At 45.4% G+C, this 20050-nt stretch overlaps 1 protein-coding gene and 1 long non-coding RNA gene across 4 annotated transcripts; one reads left to right on the top strand and one right to left on the bottom strand.

Annotated features, from left to right (window-relative positions):
- The first annotated feature begins 5 nt into the window (after positions 1 to 5).
- LOC147238507 (scavenger receptor cysteine-rich type 1 protein M130-like) lies at positions 6 to 16609 on the top strand. Of its 3 annotated transcripts, XR_015111775.1 has the most exons (17): positions 6 to 194; positions 508 to 810; positions 885 to 1184; positions 2397 to 2699; positions 2774 to 3073; positions 3387 to 3689; positions 3764 to 4063; positions 5275 to 5577; positions 5652 to 5951; positions 8156 to 8458; positions 8533 to 8832; positions 10116 to 10421; positions 10491 to 10796; positions 10888 to 11220; positions 14263 to 14348; positions 14432 to 15331; positions 16278 to 16609. XR_015111775.1 is itself a non-coding variant. In XM_086197209.1 (16 exons), exons 1-16 carry the CDS (start codon positions 89 to 91, stop codon positions 14552 to 14554), a joined length of 4059 nt encoding a protein of 1352 aa, XP_086053335.1. In that variant the 5' UTR covers positions 6 to 88; the 3' UTR covers positions 14555 to 16259. The 3 variants fall into 3 exon arrangements, 2 of the variants coding, with proteins under 2 accessions (XP_086053335.1, XP_086053333.1); XM_086197209.1 differs by lacking the exon at positions 16278 to 16609 and having other exon boundaries at positions 8156 to 8242; positions 14432 to 16259; XM_086197207.1 differs by lacking the exon at positions 16278 to 16609 and having other exon boundaries at positions 14432 to 16259.
- LOC147238506 (uncharacterized) lies at positions 10557 to 19211 on the bottom strand. Its single transcript, XR_015111783.1, has 4 exons — positions 19181 to 19211; positions 13376 to 13467; positions 13142 to 13183; positions 10557 to 10613 (listed from the first exon to the last, which is right to left on the bottom strand). It is a non-coding gene; the product is annotated as an uncharacterized LOC147238506 (long non-coding RNA).
- Between the last annotated feature and the right edge of the window lie 839 nt (positions 19212 to 20050).

The following is a 20050-nucleotide window of genomic DNA, read 5'->3' as shown; positions in this document are numbered from 1 at the left end:
CCTGAAGAAAACAGCTGTGATATGTAGATGGCTGGACTGTGGTTCTGCTGTCTCAACACAGGAGAGAGACGAGTCCTCAGAAGGACTCATGTGGTACATCGAGTCTGTGTGTGTTCAGTATAAATGGATACTCAAGGAGTGTGTGACATCAAGTGTCAGCTCTCGTTCCACCATCCTGGAAATCACCTGCTCAGGTAACATGATGGGCACCAGATCCAGGACAAGTTATCTTTAAATAGTCACATCCACACAAATATTCTTCTTTTTTTTTTATTCTGATGACGATAATATTGAGACTCTTTTTTTTAAAAACTTTTATCCCATCAGAGGAACACATTAGATCACATGAATTGTTCCAGGGAGGATAAAACCCTTGCAAATCTACGTATGTTGTCCTGTCTCATTCTCAGGTTTTTGCTAGTTAACATGTCAGAGTCATGAACAGGTGAGTTCATGTTAACATGAATTCATTCTCATCATGAATCTGCCTCTTGGTGTCTTTTTCAGAGTCTGTCAGGCTGGTGGACGGGTCGAACCTTTGCTCTGGCAGACTGGAGGTGAAATCTAACCAGCTGTGGTCCTCGGTGTGTGAAGGTGACTTTGACATGCAGGATGCAGAGGTGCTGTGTGGAGAGCTGAGATGTGGGCCACCTTCAGTCCTGGAGGGGGGACTTTTTGGAACAGCAGAGTCTCCATTCTGGGCTCAGGAGTTCCAGTGTGAGGGTCATGAATCTTCCCTCCTGGACTGTGGACTCTCAGGGTCTGGAAAGACCTGCTCACCTGGCAGATCAGTTGGACTCATCTGCTCAGGTGGAGCTTTGGTTCAGGTCCACCTCCGTCCTGTTGCATATTCATGTATTAATGATCCTCTTGTCTCTGCTCAGATGCTGATGATGTCAGGTTGGTGGGAGGAGCAAACCGCTGTGCTGGTAGACTGGAGGTGAAACACCTGGGAGAGTGGAGAGCAGCGGAGTCAGACAGGCCCTTGACCCTGAAGGAAACAGCTGTGATATGTAGATGGTTGGACTGTGGTTCTGCTGTCTCAACGCAGGAGAGAGACGAGTCCTCAGAACGACTCATGTGGTTCCTCGACTCTGAGTCTGTTCAGTCTACATCAACACTGAAGGAGTGTGTGAGTTCATGGAACAAATTGAGCACTACAAGCCAGGAAATCACCTGCTCAGGTAACATTATTGACACTAACAGTCATGCTCCTGTGATCCAGGACAAGTTGACTTTGTCTTCTTACATGCACACAAATAGTCCTGTATTATTCTGACAATGACAGTACTCCAATTTTTTTTAACCTTTATTTAGTCAGAGGAAACTCACTGAGAGCACCCTGACCATGTTCACGATCATAGAACACAAGCTGCTCAGTACCACCTCTGAGAGCCTTGCTAAAGGGCACCTTGGTTGTGCTAATGAGGGTGGCTCCTTCCTCCTACCAGTCCTGAGGATTGAACCAGCAACCCAATGTCACAAGCTCATTTCATCCTTCAGGCCAGTGGTTGTAAAACTTTCCGAGCCAAGAACAACCATTATGACCATGATTTAGCAAACAGTAGCATAGTGGCTCTATTCATCTACAGCAGTGGTAGATGGTATAGTATTCATTGTTTCAAAACAATCTTGACTAGTTTTACTTAAAAAAAATATTTGGGTTTTCCACCTGTTTGAGAATCACTGCTTTTGGCTGCCACTGCAGTTGTGTTATCTGATTTCCACATGTGGGATTTTAGATGGTTTCTGGAGGAACAAGCAGGAATCATGTTTCCCAGCTTCAGCAATCACATAAATGTCTTTAAAACGATAGATACCACAGCCACCACACTTGGCAGACGTTTCCTCCTGCTCTTTATGTGAGATGGTTGGCATAGAAGTCGCTACCTTCAGATGTCATTCAACTGAGGACGGAGCTGGAACTTCACAAGGTTTTCAAGCCGGCACCCCACTTAACGGGTGTTTCGTCTACTAGCCCTGGACACCTCAATGGGGCTTGACAGCAGAACCAGCATCCTGGAACTGCTCCCTCCGCTCTTCCAGTCTTCACAATTCATCTCTGACCCCCCCCCCCTCTCCGCTGGCAGACTGGTTTAGCCACTGCTCACTTCTTTTTAGCCACAGCCATCCAGATGCCGTCTCTGCTTTGAAGTATCATTCACCAGGTTCTTGTGGTTTGTACCTTTGACCCCGAGCATACACAGAGCTCTTCAGAGTGACTGAAATTATTTCAAGGACTATCCTTAGAAATCTATCTTTTCTTTCTCACTGATGTTTTTTTCTTTTTTCTTTCTCAACTTGGTTTTTGCACGGTAACATGTCAGATGTGTGAATGGTTCATGTTAACATGAATTCATTCTAATCATGAATCTGCCTCTTGGTGTCTTTTTCAGAGTCTGTCAGGCTGGTGGACGGGTCGAACCTTTGCTCTGGCAGACTGGAGGTGAAATCTAACCAGCTGTGGTCCTCGGTGTGTGAAGATGACTTTGACATGCAGGATGCAGAGGTGCTGTGTGGAGAGCTGAGATGTGGGACACCTTCAGTCCTGGAGGGGGGACTTTTGGGTCCAGCAGAGTCTCCATTCTGGGCACAGGAGTTCCAGTGTGAGGGTCATGAATCTTCCCTCCTGGACTGTGGACTCTCAGGGTCTGGAAACACCTGCTCACCTGGCAGATCAGTTGGACTCATCTGCTCAGGTGGAGCTTTGGTTCAGGTCCTCCTCAGTCCTGTTGCATATTCATGTATTAATGATCCTCTTGTCTCTGCTCAGATGCTGATGATGTCAGGTTGGTGGGAGGAGCAAACCACTGTGCTGGTAGACTGGAGGTGAACCACCTGGGAGAGTGGAGACCAGCACAGACAGACTGGTCCTGGAGCCTGAAGAAAACAGCTGTGATATGTAGATGGCTGGACTGTGGTTCTGCTGTCTCAACACAGGAGAGAGACGAGTCCTCAGAAGGACTCATGTGGTACATCGAGTCTGTGTGTGTTCAGTATAAATGGATACTCAAGGAGTGTGTGACATCAAGTGTCAGCTCTCGTTCCACCATCCTGGAAATCACCTGCTCAGGTAACATGATGGGCACCAGATCCAGGACAAGTTATCTTTAAATAGTCACATCCACACAAATATTCTTCTTTTTTTTTTATTCTGATGACGATAATATTGAGACTCTTTTTTTTAAAAACTTTTATCCCATCAGAGGAACACATTAGATCACATGAATTGTTCCAGGGAGGATAAAACCCTTGCAAATCTACGTATGTTGTCCTGTCTCATTCTCAGGTTTTTGCTAGTTAACATGTCAGAGTCATGAACAGGTGAGTTCATGTTAACATGAATTCATTCTCATCATGAATCTGCCTCTTGGTGTCTTTTTCAGAGTCTGTCAGGCTGGTGGACGGGTCGAACCTTTGCTCTGGCAGACTGGAGGTGAAATCTAACCAGCTGTGGTCCTCGGTGTGTGAAGGTGACTTTGACATGCAGGATGCAGAGGTGCTGTGTGGAGAGCTGAGATGTGGGCCACCTTCAGTCCTGGAGGGGGGACTTTTTGGAACAGCAGAGTCTCCATTCTGGGCTCAGGAGTTCCAGTGTGAGGGTCATGAATCTTCCCTCCTGGACTGTGGACTCTCAGGGTCTGGAAAGACCTGCTCACCTGGCAGATCAGTTGGACTCATCTGCTCAGGTGGAGCTTTGGTTCAGGTCCACCTCCGTCCTGTTGCATATTCATGTATTAATGATCCTCTTGTCTCTGCTCAGATGCTGATGATGTCAGGTTGGTGGGAGGAGCAAACCGCTGTGCTGGTAGACTGGAGGTGAAACACCTGGGAGAGTGGAGAGCAGCGGAGTCAGACAGGCCCTTGACCCTGAAGGAAACAGCTGTGATATGTAGATGGTTGGACTGTGGTTCTGCTGTCTCAACGCAGGAGAGAGACGAGTCCTCAGAACGACTCATGTGGTTCCTCGACTCTGAGTCTGTTCAGTCTACATCAACACTGAAGGAGTGTGTGAGTTCATGGAACAAATTGAGCACTACAAGCCAGGAAATCACCTGCTCAGGTAACATTATTGACACTAACAGTCATGCTCCTGTGATCCAGGACAAGTTGACTTTGTCTTCTTACATGCACACAAATAGTCCTGTATTATTCTGACAATGACAGTACTCCAATTTTTTTTAACCTTTATTTAGTCAGAGGAAACTCACTGAGAGCACCCTGACCATGTTCACGATCATAGAACACAAGCTGCTCAGTACCACCTCTGAGAGCCTTGCTAAAGGGCACCTTGGTTGTGCTAATGAGGGTGGCTCCTTCCTCCTACCAGTCCTGAGGATTGAACCAGCAACCCAATGTCACAAGCTCATTTCATCCTTCAGGCCAGTGGTTGTAAAACTTTCCGAGCCAAGAACAACCATTATGACCATGATTTAGCAAACAGTAGCATAGTGGCTCTATTCATCTACAGCAGTGGTAGATGGTATAGTATTCATTGTTTCAAAACAATCTTGACTAGTTTTACTTAAAAAAAATATTTGGGTTTTCCACCTGTTTGAGAATCACTGCTTTTGGCTGCCACTGCAGTTGTGTTATCTGATTTCCACATGTGGGATTTTAGATGGTTTCTGGAGGAACAAGCAGGAATCATGTTTCCCAGCTTCAGCAATCACATAAATGTCTTTAAAACGATAGATACCACAGCCACCACACTTGGCAGACGTTTCCTCCTGCTCTTTATGTGAGATGGTTGGCATAGAAGTCGCTACCTTCAGATGTCATTCAACTGAGGACGGAGCTGGAACTTCACAAGGTTTTCAAGCCGGCACCCCACTTAACGGGTGTTTCGTCTACTAGCCCTGGACACCTCAATGGGGCTTGACAGCAGAACCAGCATCCTGGAACTGCTCCCTCCGCTCTTCCAGTCTTCACAATTCATCTCTGACCCCCCCCCCTCTCCGCTGGCAGACTGGTTTAGCCACTGCTCACTTCTTTTTAGCCACAGCCATCCAGATGCCGTCTCTGCTTTGAAGTATCATTCACCAGGTTCTTGTGGTTTGTACCTTTGACCCCGAGCATACACAGAGCTCTTCAGAGTGACTGAAATTATTTCAAGGACTATCCTTAGAAATCTATCTTTTCTTTCTCACTGATGTTTTTTTCTTTTTTCTTTCTCAACTTGGTTTTTGCACGGTAACATGTCAGATGTGTGAATGGTTCATGTTAACATGAATTCATTCTAATCATGAATCTGCCTCTTGGTGTCTTTTTCAGAGTCTGTCAGGCTGGTGGACGGGTCGAACCTTTGCTCTGGCAGACTGGAGGTGAAATCTAACCAGCTGTGGTCCTCGGTGTGTGAAGATGACTTTGACATGCAGGATGCAGAGGTGCTGTGTGGAGAGCTGAGATGTGGGCCACCTTCAGTCCTGGAGGGGGGACTTTTGGGTCCAGCAGAGTCTCCATTCTGGGCACAGGAGTTCCAGTGTGAGGGTCATGAATCTTCCCTCCTGGACTGTGGACTCTCAGGGTCTGGAAACACCTGCTCACCTGGCAGATCAGTTGGACTCATCTGCTCAGGTGGAGCTTTGGTTCAGGTCCTCCTCAGTCCTGTTGCATATTCATGTATTAATGATCCTCTTGTCTCTGCTCAGATGCTGATGATGTCAGGTTGGTGGGAGGAGCAAACCACTGTGCTGGTAGATTGGAGGTGAAACACCTGGGAGAGTGGAGACCAGCAGAGACAGGCTGGTCCTGGAGCCTGAAGGAAACAGCTGTGATATGTAGACGGCTGGACTGTGGTTCTGCTGTCTCAACACAGGAGAGAGACGAGTCCTCAGAACGACTCATGTGGTTCATCAACTCTGAGTGTGTTCAGTCTACATCAACACTGAAGGAGTGTGTGAGTTCATGGAACTCTTCTCGTTCCACCATCCTGGAAATCACCTGCTCAGGTAACATGATTGACACCAACAGTCATGTGACTGTGATCCAGGACAAGTAGACTTTGGTTGTTGACATGCACACAAATATTCCTCTATTATTCTGGCAATGATGATATTCCAATGTCTTTTTGTAACCTTTATTTAGTCCGAGGAAACTCACTGAGACTGACTCACATTTGCAGGAGAACCCTGATTATATTCACTATCATCAAACACAAGGCGCTCAGTCACACGACTGAGAGCCTTGCCTCGTTGGTGTTAATAAGTAAAGCAGTAGTGCTGCTTGTTACTGAATCCTGGCGAGACAAAGGTGAAGTGTACTTATGTTTTCAGTGGCCTTTCAATCCTGTCCAGCTTTTAGAAGTATTCTTATATAATTTACTGTTTTTCTGTTACATCCTTGTCACAGAAAAAAAACTGGAAGAGCTCATAGACAGACAAATGATTTGACGTAAGCTCTTGTCCATTCATCCATTTTCGAGCGCTTATCCTGTTAAGGGTTGTGGGCGGGCTAGAACCTATCCCATTAGCCTTGGGGTGAGAGGCGGGTTTCACACTGAACAGGTCACCAGTCCATCACAGGGCCAATACATTGAGACAGACAACCAGTCACACTCACAGTCACACCTACAGTCAGTTTAGAGTATTTAATTAACTTTGTCCCCTCTTGCATGATTTGGACTATGAGAGGAAGCTGGAGTACCAGAGAGAACCCACACAGGCACAGCGAGAACATGCAGACTCCACACAGAAATACCCCGTGCTTGAGCTGGGGCTCGAACCCAGAACCTTCTTGCTGTGAGGCGACAGTACTTGCTGCTAATAAGCTCTTGTAAAAACACACAAAATATTAGCATCAGATTAGCAACATGAACAAAATACACAAAAATTGAGAACAAAAATGAGTCATGTTCACTGATAGTGTGCTCATGTGGCGAGGTAGAAAAGCTAACATGACTGAGAAACAGTTGTGAGGGAAGCTCATGTTAGCATAGCCTTCATCTCAACACACAATCAAGTTCTCTGATTCCCATAAGTTGGCATCACACAAATGATCACAGAATTCCTTGTTCCAATTCCAGCCAGGAGCTTCAGTGTCTTTCCAGGATCAGAACATCTCAGGAAAACCGTTTAACCTCGCTTCATTCTGTGCAGGCATCAAATTGCTGCCTGCAAGAGGCGCTCAAACAGAAACTTAACTGGATGCCATTAAAAATGAAAGCCTCAAATACTGAAAATTGCTTTCACACAAAAGAGCTCACTGGCAATTTTAACTAAAAAAACAGACCTACGTCGGAGTCATTTACACTGTTTCTTCCACTTTATGCTGAGGATTGAATCAGCAACCCTCCCATCACATTTCCTTTCCCTTGGCCACCAGTGCTAGAACTGGACAAGGGTCATGATGATAATGAAAACCAGAGATTCCAGTTGTGTTCTCTGTTTACATATGTAGGATATTAGATATTACGTCCCATGAATTATTCCAAGGAGGATAAATTCCTTGCAAATCCTTTTTTTCTGTCTCATTCTCAGGTTTTTGCTAGTTAATATGAATTCATTCTAGGGGTGTTACGAAATTTCGCGTCATAAAAATTCTTTAAATTAAAAAAAACGTAAAATAAGATTCAAAGATGCACGGAATAAGAATCAATGCAAAAAAAAAAAAAATCAATGTGAATCGGTACCGTGCACCACTAACACTGATGAGTTTTGACCCTCTCGCCCACGATATACGTATTACAAGAAGAAGAAGAACACTGTAGCAATGCCATCAAAGAAGACAAAGTGAAACAATTATTTCTAAATGGTAGAATACGAAGTCGAACAAGTAGTGGACATTCCTTCATCAAACAAATCAGTTGTGTGGACTTATTTTGGCTTCCCATGTAAAAGACAAGCTAACAGTGATATGTGTGTGTGTGTATAGGTATAGATATAGATATAGGTACATATAAATATATATAGATAGATAGATAGCTGTGCAATGATGCAGCAATAACTTGTATATCTGCATATTAAGGAGGAAAATAAAGAATATTTGATTTTTGCATTTCTGATTCTTGATTTTCTTTAATCTTTATTTCATATCATGAATATTTTTTATTGTTTCACGAGTTGACTATTTTTTGTCACCTTATCACCCACGCTCCGGGGCTTTGTCACCCCTAATTCATTCTAATCATGAATCTGCCTCTTGGTGTCTTTTTCAGAGTCTGTCAGGTTGGTGGACGGGTCGAACCTTTGCTCTGGCAGACTGGAGGTGAAATCTAACCAGCTGTGGTCCTCGGTGTGTGAAGGTGACTTTGACATGCAGGATGCAGAGGTGCTGTGTGGAGAGCTGAGATGTGGGACACCTTCAGTCCTGGAGGGGGGACTTTTTGGAACAGCAGAGTCTCCATTCTGGGCTCAGGAGTTCCAGTGTGAGGGCCATGAATCTTCCCTCCTGGACTGTGGACTCTCAGGGTCTGGAAACACCTGCTCACCTGGCAGATCAGTTGGACTCATCTGCTCAGGTGGAGCTTTGGTTCAGGTCCTCCTCTGTCCTGTTGCATATTCATGTATTAATGATCCTCATGTCTCTGCTCAGATGCTGATGATGTCAGGTTGGTGGGAGGAGCAAACCACTGTGCTGGTAGACTGGAGGTGAAACACCTGGGAGAGTGGAGACCAGCACAGACAGGCTGGTCCTGGACCCTGAAGAAAACAGATGTGATATGTAGATGGCTGGACTGTGGTTCTGCTGTCTCAACACTGCAGAGAGACGAGTCCTCAGAAGGACTCATGTGGTTCATCAACTCTTGGTGTGTTCAGTCTACATCTCCACTGAAGGAGTGTGTGAGATCATCAAACACATCTAGTTCCCTAATTGTGGAAATCACCTGCTCAGGTAACATTATTGACACTAACATAGAGGTGCGCAACACATTGATTTAATTAGTGACTTTCAATTTATATTTCATGATGATGCGTTTTAGAAAAATATAGCTTTATTTGTCATTTATTTTACATGTGAGCATCAAAAGCAGAGCTAATTCGCTGCAACTATGCTGTCAAATTTTCGCCAAATGTCCACCACAAGCGTGTATTACACTCCATGCGCACATTGAACCTCCCATGCGCACATTATTCAGTGACGATGAGCACTTCTCTTTACTGAAGGCACAAAATTCAAAAATGTGTGCTTGAGTTGCAACTGTCTCTGCTCTTGGTGTTTCAATCTGCTCGCTTGTTGATCTTCTCTTTTGGGCTCATGTGAAACATTGGAAAAACCAAGTGTAGAAAGAAAGCACAGAAATGATCATGATCCATGATCGGCCACTTTTCTACTGTCCCCGTCCTTTGACCCCGTTGGCTTCCATGACTAAAACATGGATGTATCGAGCTCATACAGCTGAGTCAGAGTTCGTGACTTTTATGATTTTTTCCTTTGAAACATGCATGTTTCAAAGTCCATGTTCAATGTTTCACTGACCTTCGACTCAGCCGCTTCAGCTCGATACATTCATGTTTTAGTCATGGAGGGCAGGAAGCAGGCACAGGGAGAACATGCAAACTCCACACAGAAAGATCCTATGTGCCAGCCGGGGCTCGAACCTGGAAACTTCTTGCTGATAGGCGTTAGTGCTAACCACTGCATCACCATGCCGCCCCCTATTCAGAATCCGCATCTCAAATCTGGTGTTTCAGCAGTTTTTGTCCTGAGGCACACGACCTCTCTTTGTTTTTGGCAGATCCATAAATATTCCAGCCCTTAGTCTTGATCCAGTGATTGATCGTCTCCACTTCTGTCACCTCCATGCGCCGTCACCATTTCAGTAAGAAGATGGACTGTCATGGTGGATGAGGTCAGAGCAGCACCTGCAGCTTTGACAGCTGACATTTTGTTACTCTTTGGTTTAAAAGACAAATCAGCAAGTAACAAGGCAGATGAAATAAGTGCCGTTTGCAGACTTTGTCAGACTGTGATGAAGATTTTTGAGGAACACAACCAACGATAGTTTGGATTCAGTTGAGTTATCAATGAAATGTGCTCATATTATTAAGCTTCCCAGATGAATTTGAAGCAAATTACATTCTTGGTTCTTGTGATTCCAATGAGGTTAAGCAGGATGAGTAGCTGAGAAAATGGGTGACTCTTATAATAATGATGATTTCCTGATGTCTCCACAGAGTCTGTCAGGCTGGTGGGGGGGTCCAGTCTGTGCTCAGGCAGACTGGAGGTGAAGTCTAACCAGTCGTGGTCCTCTGTGTGTGAGGAGGATTTTGGCCTGCAGGATGCAGAGGTGGTGTGTAGAGAGTTGGGGTGTGGGGCTCCGTCCCTCCTCCAGGGGGGCCCGTATACAGACATGGAGACCCCAGTCATGGCAGGAAAGTTCCAGTGTGGTGGAGATGAATCTGTTCTGCTAAACTGTGGAAGGTCTGGCTCAGTGATGAAGACCTGCTTACCTGGGAAAAGCGTTGGCCTCGTCTGCTCAGGTGAAGGTCATGGATCTGCTTCATCTCACTGCTTCACTTCTACCACTCATGATTCCTGTGTCTGCTCAGAGCCTGATGGAGTCAGGATGGTGGGAGAGCCCAGTCGCTGTGCTGGAACCCTTGAGATCAAACACCGGGGAGAGTGGAGACCAGCGGCCCCTGGGGGTTCTGAATGGCTCCACCAGTCTGCCTCTGCAGTGTGTAGACAGATGAATTGTGGCTCTGCTGCTTTAACAAATGAAAGGCGGGACTCACTATCCAGGCCTGTGTGGTGGATCAGGTCTTCTTGTGTCCAGTCAGCATCTGGACTGCAGGAGTGTGTACTGGAGACTGATGAAGTTCATAGTGATACCAGGCTGATGGTGGTGTGTTCAGGTAAAACTGGACATTCCAAACAAGCTGCTGCTTCCTCAGTGACACCAGCACTTCTGCTGAGTCAGCCTTTCCTCTGCCCCCCCCTCCACAGATTTGCTGGTCCAGCCAAACATCTCCTTCTCTGCCTTCACTGACGGCGTCTCTGAGGTGAGGCAGCAGGAGACTCTGCTGCTCCGGGGCTCCAACTTCACCATCAGTTGCTCTGTTGAACCACAGTACCCAGGAGGCGTGTTCCAGCTCATCTTCTCCACCTCCAGCACAGCACAGAACTACACCCTACCAGCGCTCAATCACTCCGCCCGGTTCCTGTTCTCAGCAGCAGACCACACCCACCGAGGGGACTACAGATGTGTTTATCACCTGTCCCATGTTTTCCTCCATCACTTCTCCTCTGAGAGCCAGGAGCTCCACCTCATCATAGCAGGTGACAACAGGACGAGCTGGAGTCAGACAGAGGAATGTGACCCTGACTACATTTACATGCGCTTTCTACTCCTCTGTTCTCCTGGGGCCTCATGTATCAATACTTGCGTGGATCTCATACTAAAGAACAGCGGTAGCAAGAATCGTGAAAGTTGCGTAAGCACAAAAAAATCCGGCTGTGTCAATATGTGCGAACGCCGGAATCCACGCACGTTTCCTTGATACATCCCAATCAGCGTGGAATTGAGCACAGATTTCGGAGCAACCGGGCCGCCCCTGTTATGCCCACCTTTTAATATGCAAATTCATGGTTGTCACCACCACGCACGCTGACTCAGAGCCTGGAGAGCAACTGGCAGCTCCATTTCTTACGCAACATTTCCACATGCTTTGCTACAGATGTGAAGGCAACAAATACACAGAATCAGCCATTAAATAAACCAATATGTTTAATAGAAATTGATCCGTCAGCCATGCCGCTATCGGGCAGTACCCCTGCCGGCTCCCGCGCCAGCCCGTCCACCCGCTCAGAGTCATCCGCCAGGACCAGCGGCATTCGGGCCAGCCCGTCCTCACACAGGCGGTCCTGCAGTCACAGGAGGACGTAACAGGGATCAATGAGCCTGAACTGCTTGATCAATGTTCTGGAACGTTTCGTGGACGAAATAAATTAATCTGGTTTCATGAATCATGTAGTAGATTCTTACCCATTCACATTGTGGAAATGAAATTCTAGCGTACAATGACGGCCGCCCGGCTGGCGTCGGTGTCCATCCCTCCAGCCTCTGCGCATCAATGATCTGCACATTGATGAAGGGGAAACCCTTACGATGAACGTAAGCGTGTTCATGGGATGGTGCTTTTGTGGCAACATGAGTGCTGTCAGTGGCTCCCAATAAATGAGAGAATCCGGCTATTGCTGCAAAATGTGCTTTGATATTGGCCTGTTCAATGATCAGCTCCACCACCCAGGGCCTGGCCCGGTTGAGGGTCAACTGGCTCACCCTGGAACGGTCCGCCATCTCCTGCTGGAAGGCTTTTTTGTGCCCGATGTATGTGCGGTTGTCAAATAATGTCAGTTACCAAACACCACCACAGGGTGTCGCCAACGGACCAAAGTGCAGTTGACGCAAGAATCGGCTTTCCGCCAAGTTCTACTGCACCTCCAGAGTTGGCGTGAAACATCGCAAGAATCGACAAACTTTTTGCGTTGATACATCTGAACGTGAGCGTCGATCCTGGTGTAAGCAAGTTTTTCTTGCGTAAACCTCATTGATACATGAGGCCCCTGGTTCTTGTTTTTATCCTGAAAATGACAACATTCTGATGAAGCTGTAAACATGACTATGGAAAATAGTCTAGCTGGCTAATTCTAACTAGCTAGGCTAGTCTGAGAGACGAAGGGCGGAGCTAAAGTTCACTGTCATTTGTTTGTCTCCTGTCCAGTTAAAAGTGTCTCACACTGTGAGACTCTACAGTTTTAATTCCTCCTGAAGTTCATTCATGATAGAAAAGCCTCAAACCCAAATAATATTGGTCTATCCTACGTTTTCATTGAGAAATGCTCAGCTCTGAAAACCCACCCAGAATAAACTCTTTATAGAATCCTGATTAAATCTGGACTGTTGTCATTTTCAGAATAATAGTGGAACGATGGCGTAGGTGTAGAAGTAGTCTGTTAAATGAATCCACCAACCTTCTGGGAAATCTGCTTCTTGTCCATCATCCCCAGAACCAGACAAGGAGATAGAGACCCTTCTCTAGGGAGCTGAGACTCACGCTAGTTAGCTTAGCACATTGAATAGTAGTGGGTGGGAAGTGTTAGCTCATTGTGATTTTCCCTTCCAGTCTCCAGAAACATTTGTGAGTCCTATCATTTGCTCACGTGCAGGTCCCACTTCAAACTCAGTGTCTAAACTCACCTGACAGGAAGTGATCTCGTTGCAAGAGGCCCCAGACTTGAACTGATAGTTGGAACAAACAGGAAACAAAGAGAGAGAGGAAACTGCATGAGGTTCAACACATGTTGGAGAAAATCAAACCACGTGTGTTGTAATTACATGTTCTGTGTGTCCATGAGGGAGCTGAGACCAGCAGACCACAAGTTAGCTTAGCATAATGAATGGTAGTGAGTGGGAAGTGTTAGCATCAACTACCTCAGGATCAGGATGTTGGTTTGTCCTGCAGTCCTCCTCCTCCTCCTCCTCTCTTCCAAAGTCGGCCATGATCAGTAGCAGCAGTCGCTCTCCTGCTCCAACAAACATTTGGTTTTGGTGGCTGAAATTTCAGGTGCTGTGCCAAATCACTGCGCCCAGTCAGGAAAGTAGTCCCGGCTATGTGTGTGATTCTAAAATTAGAATGTCTGACAAAAGTGATACACAACCCCAGATATATTCATGGAGGTGTCGCTCCAGACTGAGGGGTATCTGGACGCTACATGTGATCCACAGGATGAAGACTGAGGATCAATGAAGAGACAAACGATGGATGAACGTCTTCTCAAGGCCAGCGCCGTTTGATTTCTGATGCTTCGTTGGGCCTGTGGGAAAAATCTCTCAGCCTAAGCCACGTAGGAGTTAGAGCTCCGCCTACTGGTCGGGTGGAATAAATTCTCACTGTTCAAGTCAGTGTCGTAAGTTCAGCTCTCAATGTGATATCTTCAAAATAAAAGATGGGGGGGCTTTTATGTTTCATACACATACACATTAATACACAACATTTTCTTTCTGTTTTATATTAAAACATTTATATTCAATTTTTTTCATCCCTTCCACAGCAACAACTGTTTGGGACTTTTATGCTAACACTTCCCACCCCCTACCATGCATTGTGCTAAGCTAACTAGCATGAGTCTCAGCTCCTAGAGAAGGGTCTCCATCTTCTAGTCTGGCCCTGGGGATGATGGACAATCAGAGACTTCTCCTAAAAGTTAGCATGTTCCTTAACATGCAGCCTTCCATCAAGAATCTTCAACCATCAACATGTCTGTGGTGGTCAGTGGTGATGTCATCGATCAAATGTGATGACTTTAAATGTTTTTCAGTGCCTACAAGTGATTTCATCATCAGAGCGTTCATCCACCATCTGATCCTGGGGTTAAGTGCTGTCTTCTTCTACCGCTACTTCAAGGTAACACGACGTAGCTTCGTAGTTCTTGGCTATGAGCAGTTGTTTCAGCAGGAACTGGAGGTGTGAGCTGTCATGTCTTCCAGGCCAAAAAGGAGCGGCGGGCAGGACACCAGGAGAACATTGAACTCAACGCTGGTGATGCGACAGAGGAAGGCTTGGTTGATGAGGAGGCTGGAGTTCACCATGAAGACACCACGGACGTGTGACTGCAGCGCCGCCACAACTGAGCTCCAGGCTTCTTCTGTTTTCACCGTGATGATGTTTAAAGCAACAGGAGAGCTCCTCATTGCAGTCTTGTGGTTCTCTCGTGTTTTCCTGATCGTCCATCTCTGTTCTCAAGGTCAATGTAAATGTATGGAATTGATTAATAATTTTTTGATTCATTCAAAGATAATTTGTAGTTATTGTACACACATTTGTATTTCAGTTGAATGATTTTTGTCGTATTTTTTGTTTATTTGGATTGTTTGTGGCGGCTCGGTGGTTCACACTGTCGCCTCACAGCAAGAAGGTTCCAGGTTCCAGTCCCGGCTCCATCACAGGATCTTTCTGTGTGGAGTCTCCATGTTCTCCCTGTTCCTGCTGGGTTCTCTCTGGTACTCCAGCTTCCTCCCACAGTCCAAAGACATCAAGAGGGGACGAGGCTGATTGATACTCTAAATTGACCGTAGGTGTGACTGTGAGTGTGAATGGTTGTCTGTCTCTATGTGTTGGTCCTGTGATGGACTGGTGACCTGTCCAGGGTGAACCCTGCCTCTCAGCCCCCCATGACCCTTAACAGGAATGAGCAGAAGTAAATGGATGGATGTTCTACTTCACCTACATTGAACTTTTTATTTCTCCTCCATCAATCCCATCTCCACTTGTTTGTGTTGTATTTGATGTCATCTTCTTCTGGTGGTGATGGTGAGAAGAGAACATGAAGAATAATGTGTTGCTACGACGACAGAGGACCTGACCTGACCTGACACCTCTGCAGTCAGGTGAGGAAGTCCTGATCTCTCAGTACTGTGGTGGTTATCAGCAAACAAGTTCCCATCTAGCAGCATAGCAGAGATCAGCTCATGGTCCAATACTGGGCCTCCTACTGATGAGTAGTGTTCATTTTTACAGGGAACATTTGAAGGCACCAAATGAGGGAAACAAAATGAAGTCCAGTTTGATGCTGGAAAACCACTTCTTTGACAAAATTGTGCTTTTAGTCAAGAAATGACAGTTTTTCATGAAACCAACCTTCATTCAGGTGTTGGTGAAAAAATAACAGATTCACTGACAACAAATCTTTTCAAATGAAAACAGACCCCTTGGTCTTTGTCCTGATGAGATCTGATGTTCAACTGTGTTGGTCTCTGAGCCTCAGCACCCCTGCCTATTGGAAGGTGTATTCTGTCCAAGTAGAGCTCATCATGTGTTCATCTGACCAAAATAAAAATGGATGAAAATGTCAAGAACCTCCCTCCCAGTGGGATTTCTTCCAGTGAAACAACTCTGGAACATTGAGAGGTTTCTTCCACTCTCAGTCCTGTCTTCTTAGCAGCTTTGCTCTCTCTCACTGCTGTTGAGTGTGGAGAGATTTTGTTGATGTGACACCTGTGAGGCAGAGACTGCTGTTCTTCTTTATGATGTCATGACCTGATTTCTGGAGTGAAAGTATTTAGTGTGATGTCATAATGAGCACCATGATTTTCTACTATTTTTGGTATGAGTGTCATTGTTTCACCTGTACATGCGTAGTTACACCAGAAGGGGGCAGTTGAGCTCAGAGTGCTTGGTGACATGAAAAATGTGTAAAAAAAAAGTGTTCTATTTTTGCGGTGGTTCTGCTGATGCTTCCACTTCTTGCCAGCGCTGAAGTAATAAAAGAAGGTGTTCTCCTCCAATGCTGTCTGTCTTCATGGTGTCTCACTGACTCCTTCATCTCCACATCAGGCCACAGCAACAGTGCTGTCCCTCACTACACAACATTGGACACTGAGATTCCCACTGATGATGAGTCAGCACATCCTGACTGTTCTGATGACCTCAGCCTGAATGCTCCTCCTGATCCTGATCTCCCAGGACTCCAGTTTGACTCAGAGTCACTTCTTCTACTCTTGGACGAATAAACAGATAAACACTCAAATATAAATCATGATTTAAACCCACTGGCAAAACCAACGTTTCCTACTTTGTTGATTTTTATAATTTCCTTCAATAAATACAAGTGGGTGGAGCCCAGATGGTCCAAACCTGTTTCCTGTCTCCTGTCCTGCTGCTGTCCAGTCGTCTCTACTGAGCCAACTCAGTCTCACACCCTCTTCATCAAAAAATAACGTTTGGTCGAGTCCTGTCACGTCAACAGGTGACGTGGAGGAAGTCATCAGGAGACATGGCGACGTCCAGCTGTGTGACATCAGCAGAACTGTGGACGTTTATACTGAGTCTCCTGATGACAAGTGGCAGTACATAGATATTAAAGAGGGTCTGAGCTAAAACTGAACCTTGGGGAACTTCAACCTTTGATCTCAGAGTTTGGTGTTTGATCTTAGAATTCTTTCTTTGATCTAACCTTGATTTCTCAATGCATTTCTTTGTGGACACAAATTGTCTTTGATGTCTCAATGAGACAAAGACACAGAAGCTCAAGCTGCTGTTGAGGAGGCCCTGATCCTATAGTGGTCAGTCCTCTGTGTTGTGGCTGCAGCAGCCCTGGTTTGAATCCTGGTCACAGCAGCAACATGAATACTGACTAGTATTTGTTGTTCAACTGGACAGTTTGTCTGGTGAAGCTCTCTCAGACACTCCTTTCTTCATCCTCCCTTCAGGCTCAGCAGCATCACAGTCAATGTGTCTGACTAGGATCAGAACCCTCAACCTGGAGGGCTGTGGTGCAATGAGAACACATCTGACAACGGATCAGAGGAGCGTTTGTTTTTCTCCTGAAAACTCCATTTAAAGCTGAGAGGAACTTGTTCTTCATCACCAAACTCCCTCCCTGCACGTTGTCTCTCCAAAAAGCATTCAAATCCAAGTGTGAACCTTTGACTAAAAGCTCCAGTAGGTGATGCAGGCTCCACCTCTCTCTTGGTTCTGGAACCTCACCAGTTGAAGCTTTCTCAGCACCTGGATCTCATGTTCCTGACATCTCTGAGCTTGTTTCCTATCCACCTGTCTCATGTTGATGAGGTCATCCAGCCTGATGATCTCTATGGTTCTCCTTTGAGTGGTTCCCTCTGGGAGAGTTCTCTCTCTTGAACTTGTGTGTGTGTTTGCTCGTATCATGTTTCTCCTTGACAGCACTTTAGTGTTCTTACCACTGGTGTCTTATCTGTGATTCACCATTGATGTTATGTTTTTGTCCAAGATGAAGGTGTGTTTGTTGTCATTTCTCAATCATGTGATCGCTCATGTGACTGTGGTCACTTGCTGTTAAGATGGCGCTGTTCTTTTCTTTCTCAGTCTGATGAAGCCTATCATTGTGAAACATTTGAAATTCAGCTTCCTGTTCTTTTCACAATCCTGCTCTCCTAAATCAAGGACTGTTCAGTCAATGGTAGAGCAGAGTGGAGCAGAGGAAGTGTGCTGGGCCCAGAACCCAGAGGTCGATGGATTGAAACCCTCCTCTGCTAAAAGAAAAAAATGAACCTGCTTCTTTAGAAATGTGTGTCTGTTAAAAAGAGGTTCATGAGGATGTTTTTCTTCCTCCACAATCACCAACCATTGTGAGAGTTAACAACAGTCCACTTTCTGACTGAAGCAAAAGTAGACTTCAAAAGGTTTTTCTGATTCAACAAAGCCAGGGCCGTACCCGGGATTTTTCAAATTACGAGGTCAAATATTGCGATACATCTGATTTGACAAAAAAAACATGGTAATTTGGTGACTTTTCATCCATTTTGGAAACGTGAATAAACAGAGTTCAAATCACAGCCCATCAAGGAGGTGAACATGTTTATTTGAACAATTCCAGAACGGGGTGATCACTAAAGTAGATTATTTATGTGTGTGATTATTTTCTGTTAGTGTCACAAGAGGGCGCAACAGCAAAATAGAATGGAAGGTAGAAATGTGTACGCTGATCAATTGCGCGTTTTGATCGTCTTGACTTGCCGTAGCCAAGCATTTTCGAGTGTGTAGTTCATGTGATATGGTGATCGCAGCCCATTTCTGTGGTGATGTCCACTTGTAGTCATGGCGAGCAGCCACGTTTGTTTGTTGAATAAGACAAAATGGCTGAGGTAGAAATCGTTCTTCTTCCAAATGCACCGTGAGCAGCACAACTCTGCAGTGAATCTCAAGACGATGTCAATCATCTTGAAGCAATGCTGACAGCACTGAACAAAACTGTGGCTGTAGAAAGCTGAATGGCCACCAGCCACAGCTGTTAGCACAACAATGTCAAGCAGGTGTCTTGGTGCAACCAGTGCTCATATAGCATCTTCTTGGGTTCACGTCATAGTCTGGTAGGTGAGCCAAATAGCCCAAGTCGCGTCGAGGTTCCCAACAACGTCATAAACAACAGGTTGCGACGACTCTCCAGCCTTTTTTCAATCTGAAATGCGCCAAAATCAAATCGAGAGAGAGGAAAAATCCTCGACCTCTCCAAGCGTTTTTGTGCCGACTGGAAAACTTATCCTATCTAGCCAGTTGTTGCTTGAACAACTGTTGCTTGAAATGCTAATTAAAGCTACACTGATGACAATGAGCATTGATCAGGCATCCCTGGCTGCCATGCAAGGACAGAGAGTGAACGGTGAGGCACCCGTAGAGGGGAGTGACATCGCTACAGGGGGAACACAGGGAACACAGGGGGAACCAAACACTGCACCGTCTCACCAGCGACAGCAACTCACCTCCTTCTCTCTCTTTCCCCCTGGCCTGTTGGCTTTCCAGAGCTGAGTTTCGTTTGTTTTACAGTCGACTTCTTCATCTTGCTTCCATTTTCAAATTCCACCCGACAAAAACTGAGAGCGCGGAGTTTGAGGAGAACGTAGGCTGTGTCCCGCGGTGCTCAGCTGACTTTCACGAGGCTGCGTCGTGTGATACAATGTTGGAAGTGTCGGAGAGTTCAGCTACGTTTTAAAATGGTGATGAGAAAAAAGATTGTCTCATGTGGACTTCATTTTCAGAATAAACAAATGAGAATAGCTGCTGAATTTTCCACCAATCAATCAAAGTCAGAAGGATTTTTATCCTAAATTTATTGAACATTTCTGAGATGAAAAAAAAAAACCTGGGAAAAAACTGCGGAGGATATGACCTCTGTGTCCTCAATGGTAGTTAGGGGCCTGCAAAGAACACACAGAAGTGACACACATGCATCTAAACATACACAGAAACAAACACACACACATGCATGTTCTTGCACACAGAGACTTTTACTCAGTTTTTGTTTTTTTACTGGTTTTGGAACCAGTAACTGGTTTCTGTTGGTTTGATTTGCTTGACTGGTTGTTGTTTGTTTGACCTTGCAAATCTATATTTTGGGTTCTGGCTCGTTCTGCTTCTCATTTTGTGTCTTTATTAAAGTTCTATTGCTGAAAAATGACTCTTTCCTTTTTCCTGAAGTAAATTTATGAGGGTCAAAACTGACCCACAACACCATAGATGTTACAATAGTTAATAATATTAAAATGAAACAATAAATAAACCAATACATGTCAGAGATGTGTTCTAACACCCTCAGTAACGGTCAGGAAACACAACAACCTTTTGTTTATTTA

This window comes from Aulostomus chinensis, chromosome 24, assembly GCF_037954235.1.
Source record: "Aulostomus chinensis isolate RoL2024-O1b breed Wild chromosome 24, RoL_Achi_v1.0, whole genome shotgun sequence".
NCBI classification, from domain to species: Eukaryota; Metazoa; Chordata; class Actinopteri; order Syngnathiformes; family Aulostomidae; genus Aulostomus; species Aulostomus chinensis.
This window is presented reverse-complemented; position numbering and strand designations above follow the sequence as displayed.

What these genes read in the sequence shown, in the direction of transcription:
- LOC147238507 (XM_086197207.1), top strand. Translation starts at nt 89, where the DNA reads ATGTGGTACATCGAGTCTGTGTGTGTTCAGTATAAATGGATACTCAAG. An exon ending in TGTGGAAATCACCTGCTCAG is followed by an intron (nt 8,833 to 10,115) that starts GTAACATTATTG and finishes ATGTCTCCACAG; the next exon opens with AGTCTGTCAGGCTGGTGGGG. An exon ending in GCTGATGGTGGTGTGTTCAG is followed by an intron (nt 10,797 to 10,887) that starts GTAAAACTGGAC and finishes CCCCCTCCACAG; the next exon opens with ATTTGCTGGTCCAGCCAAAC.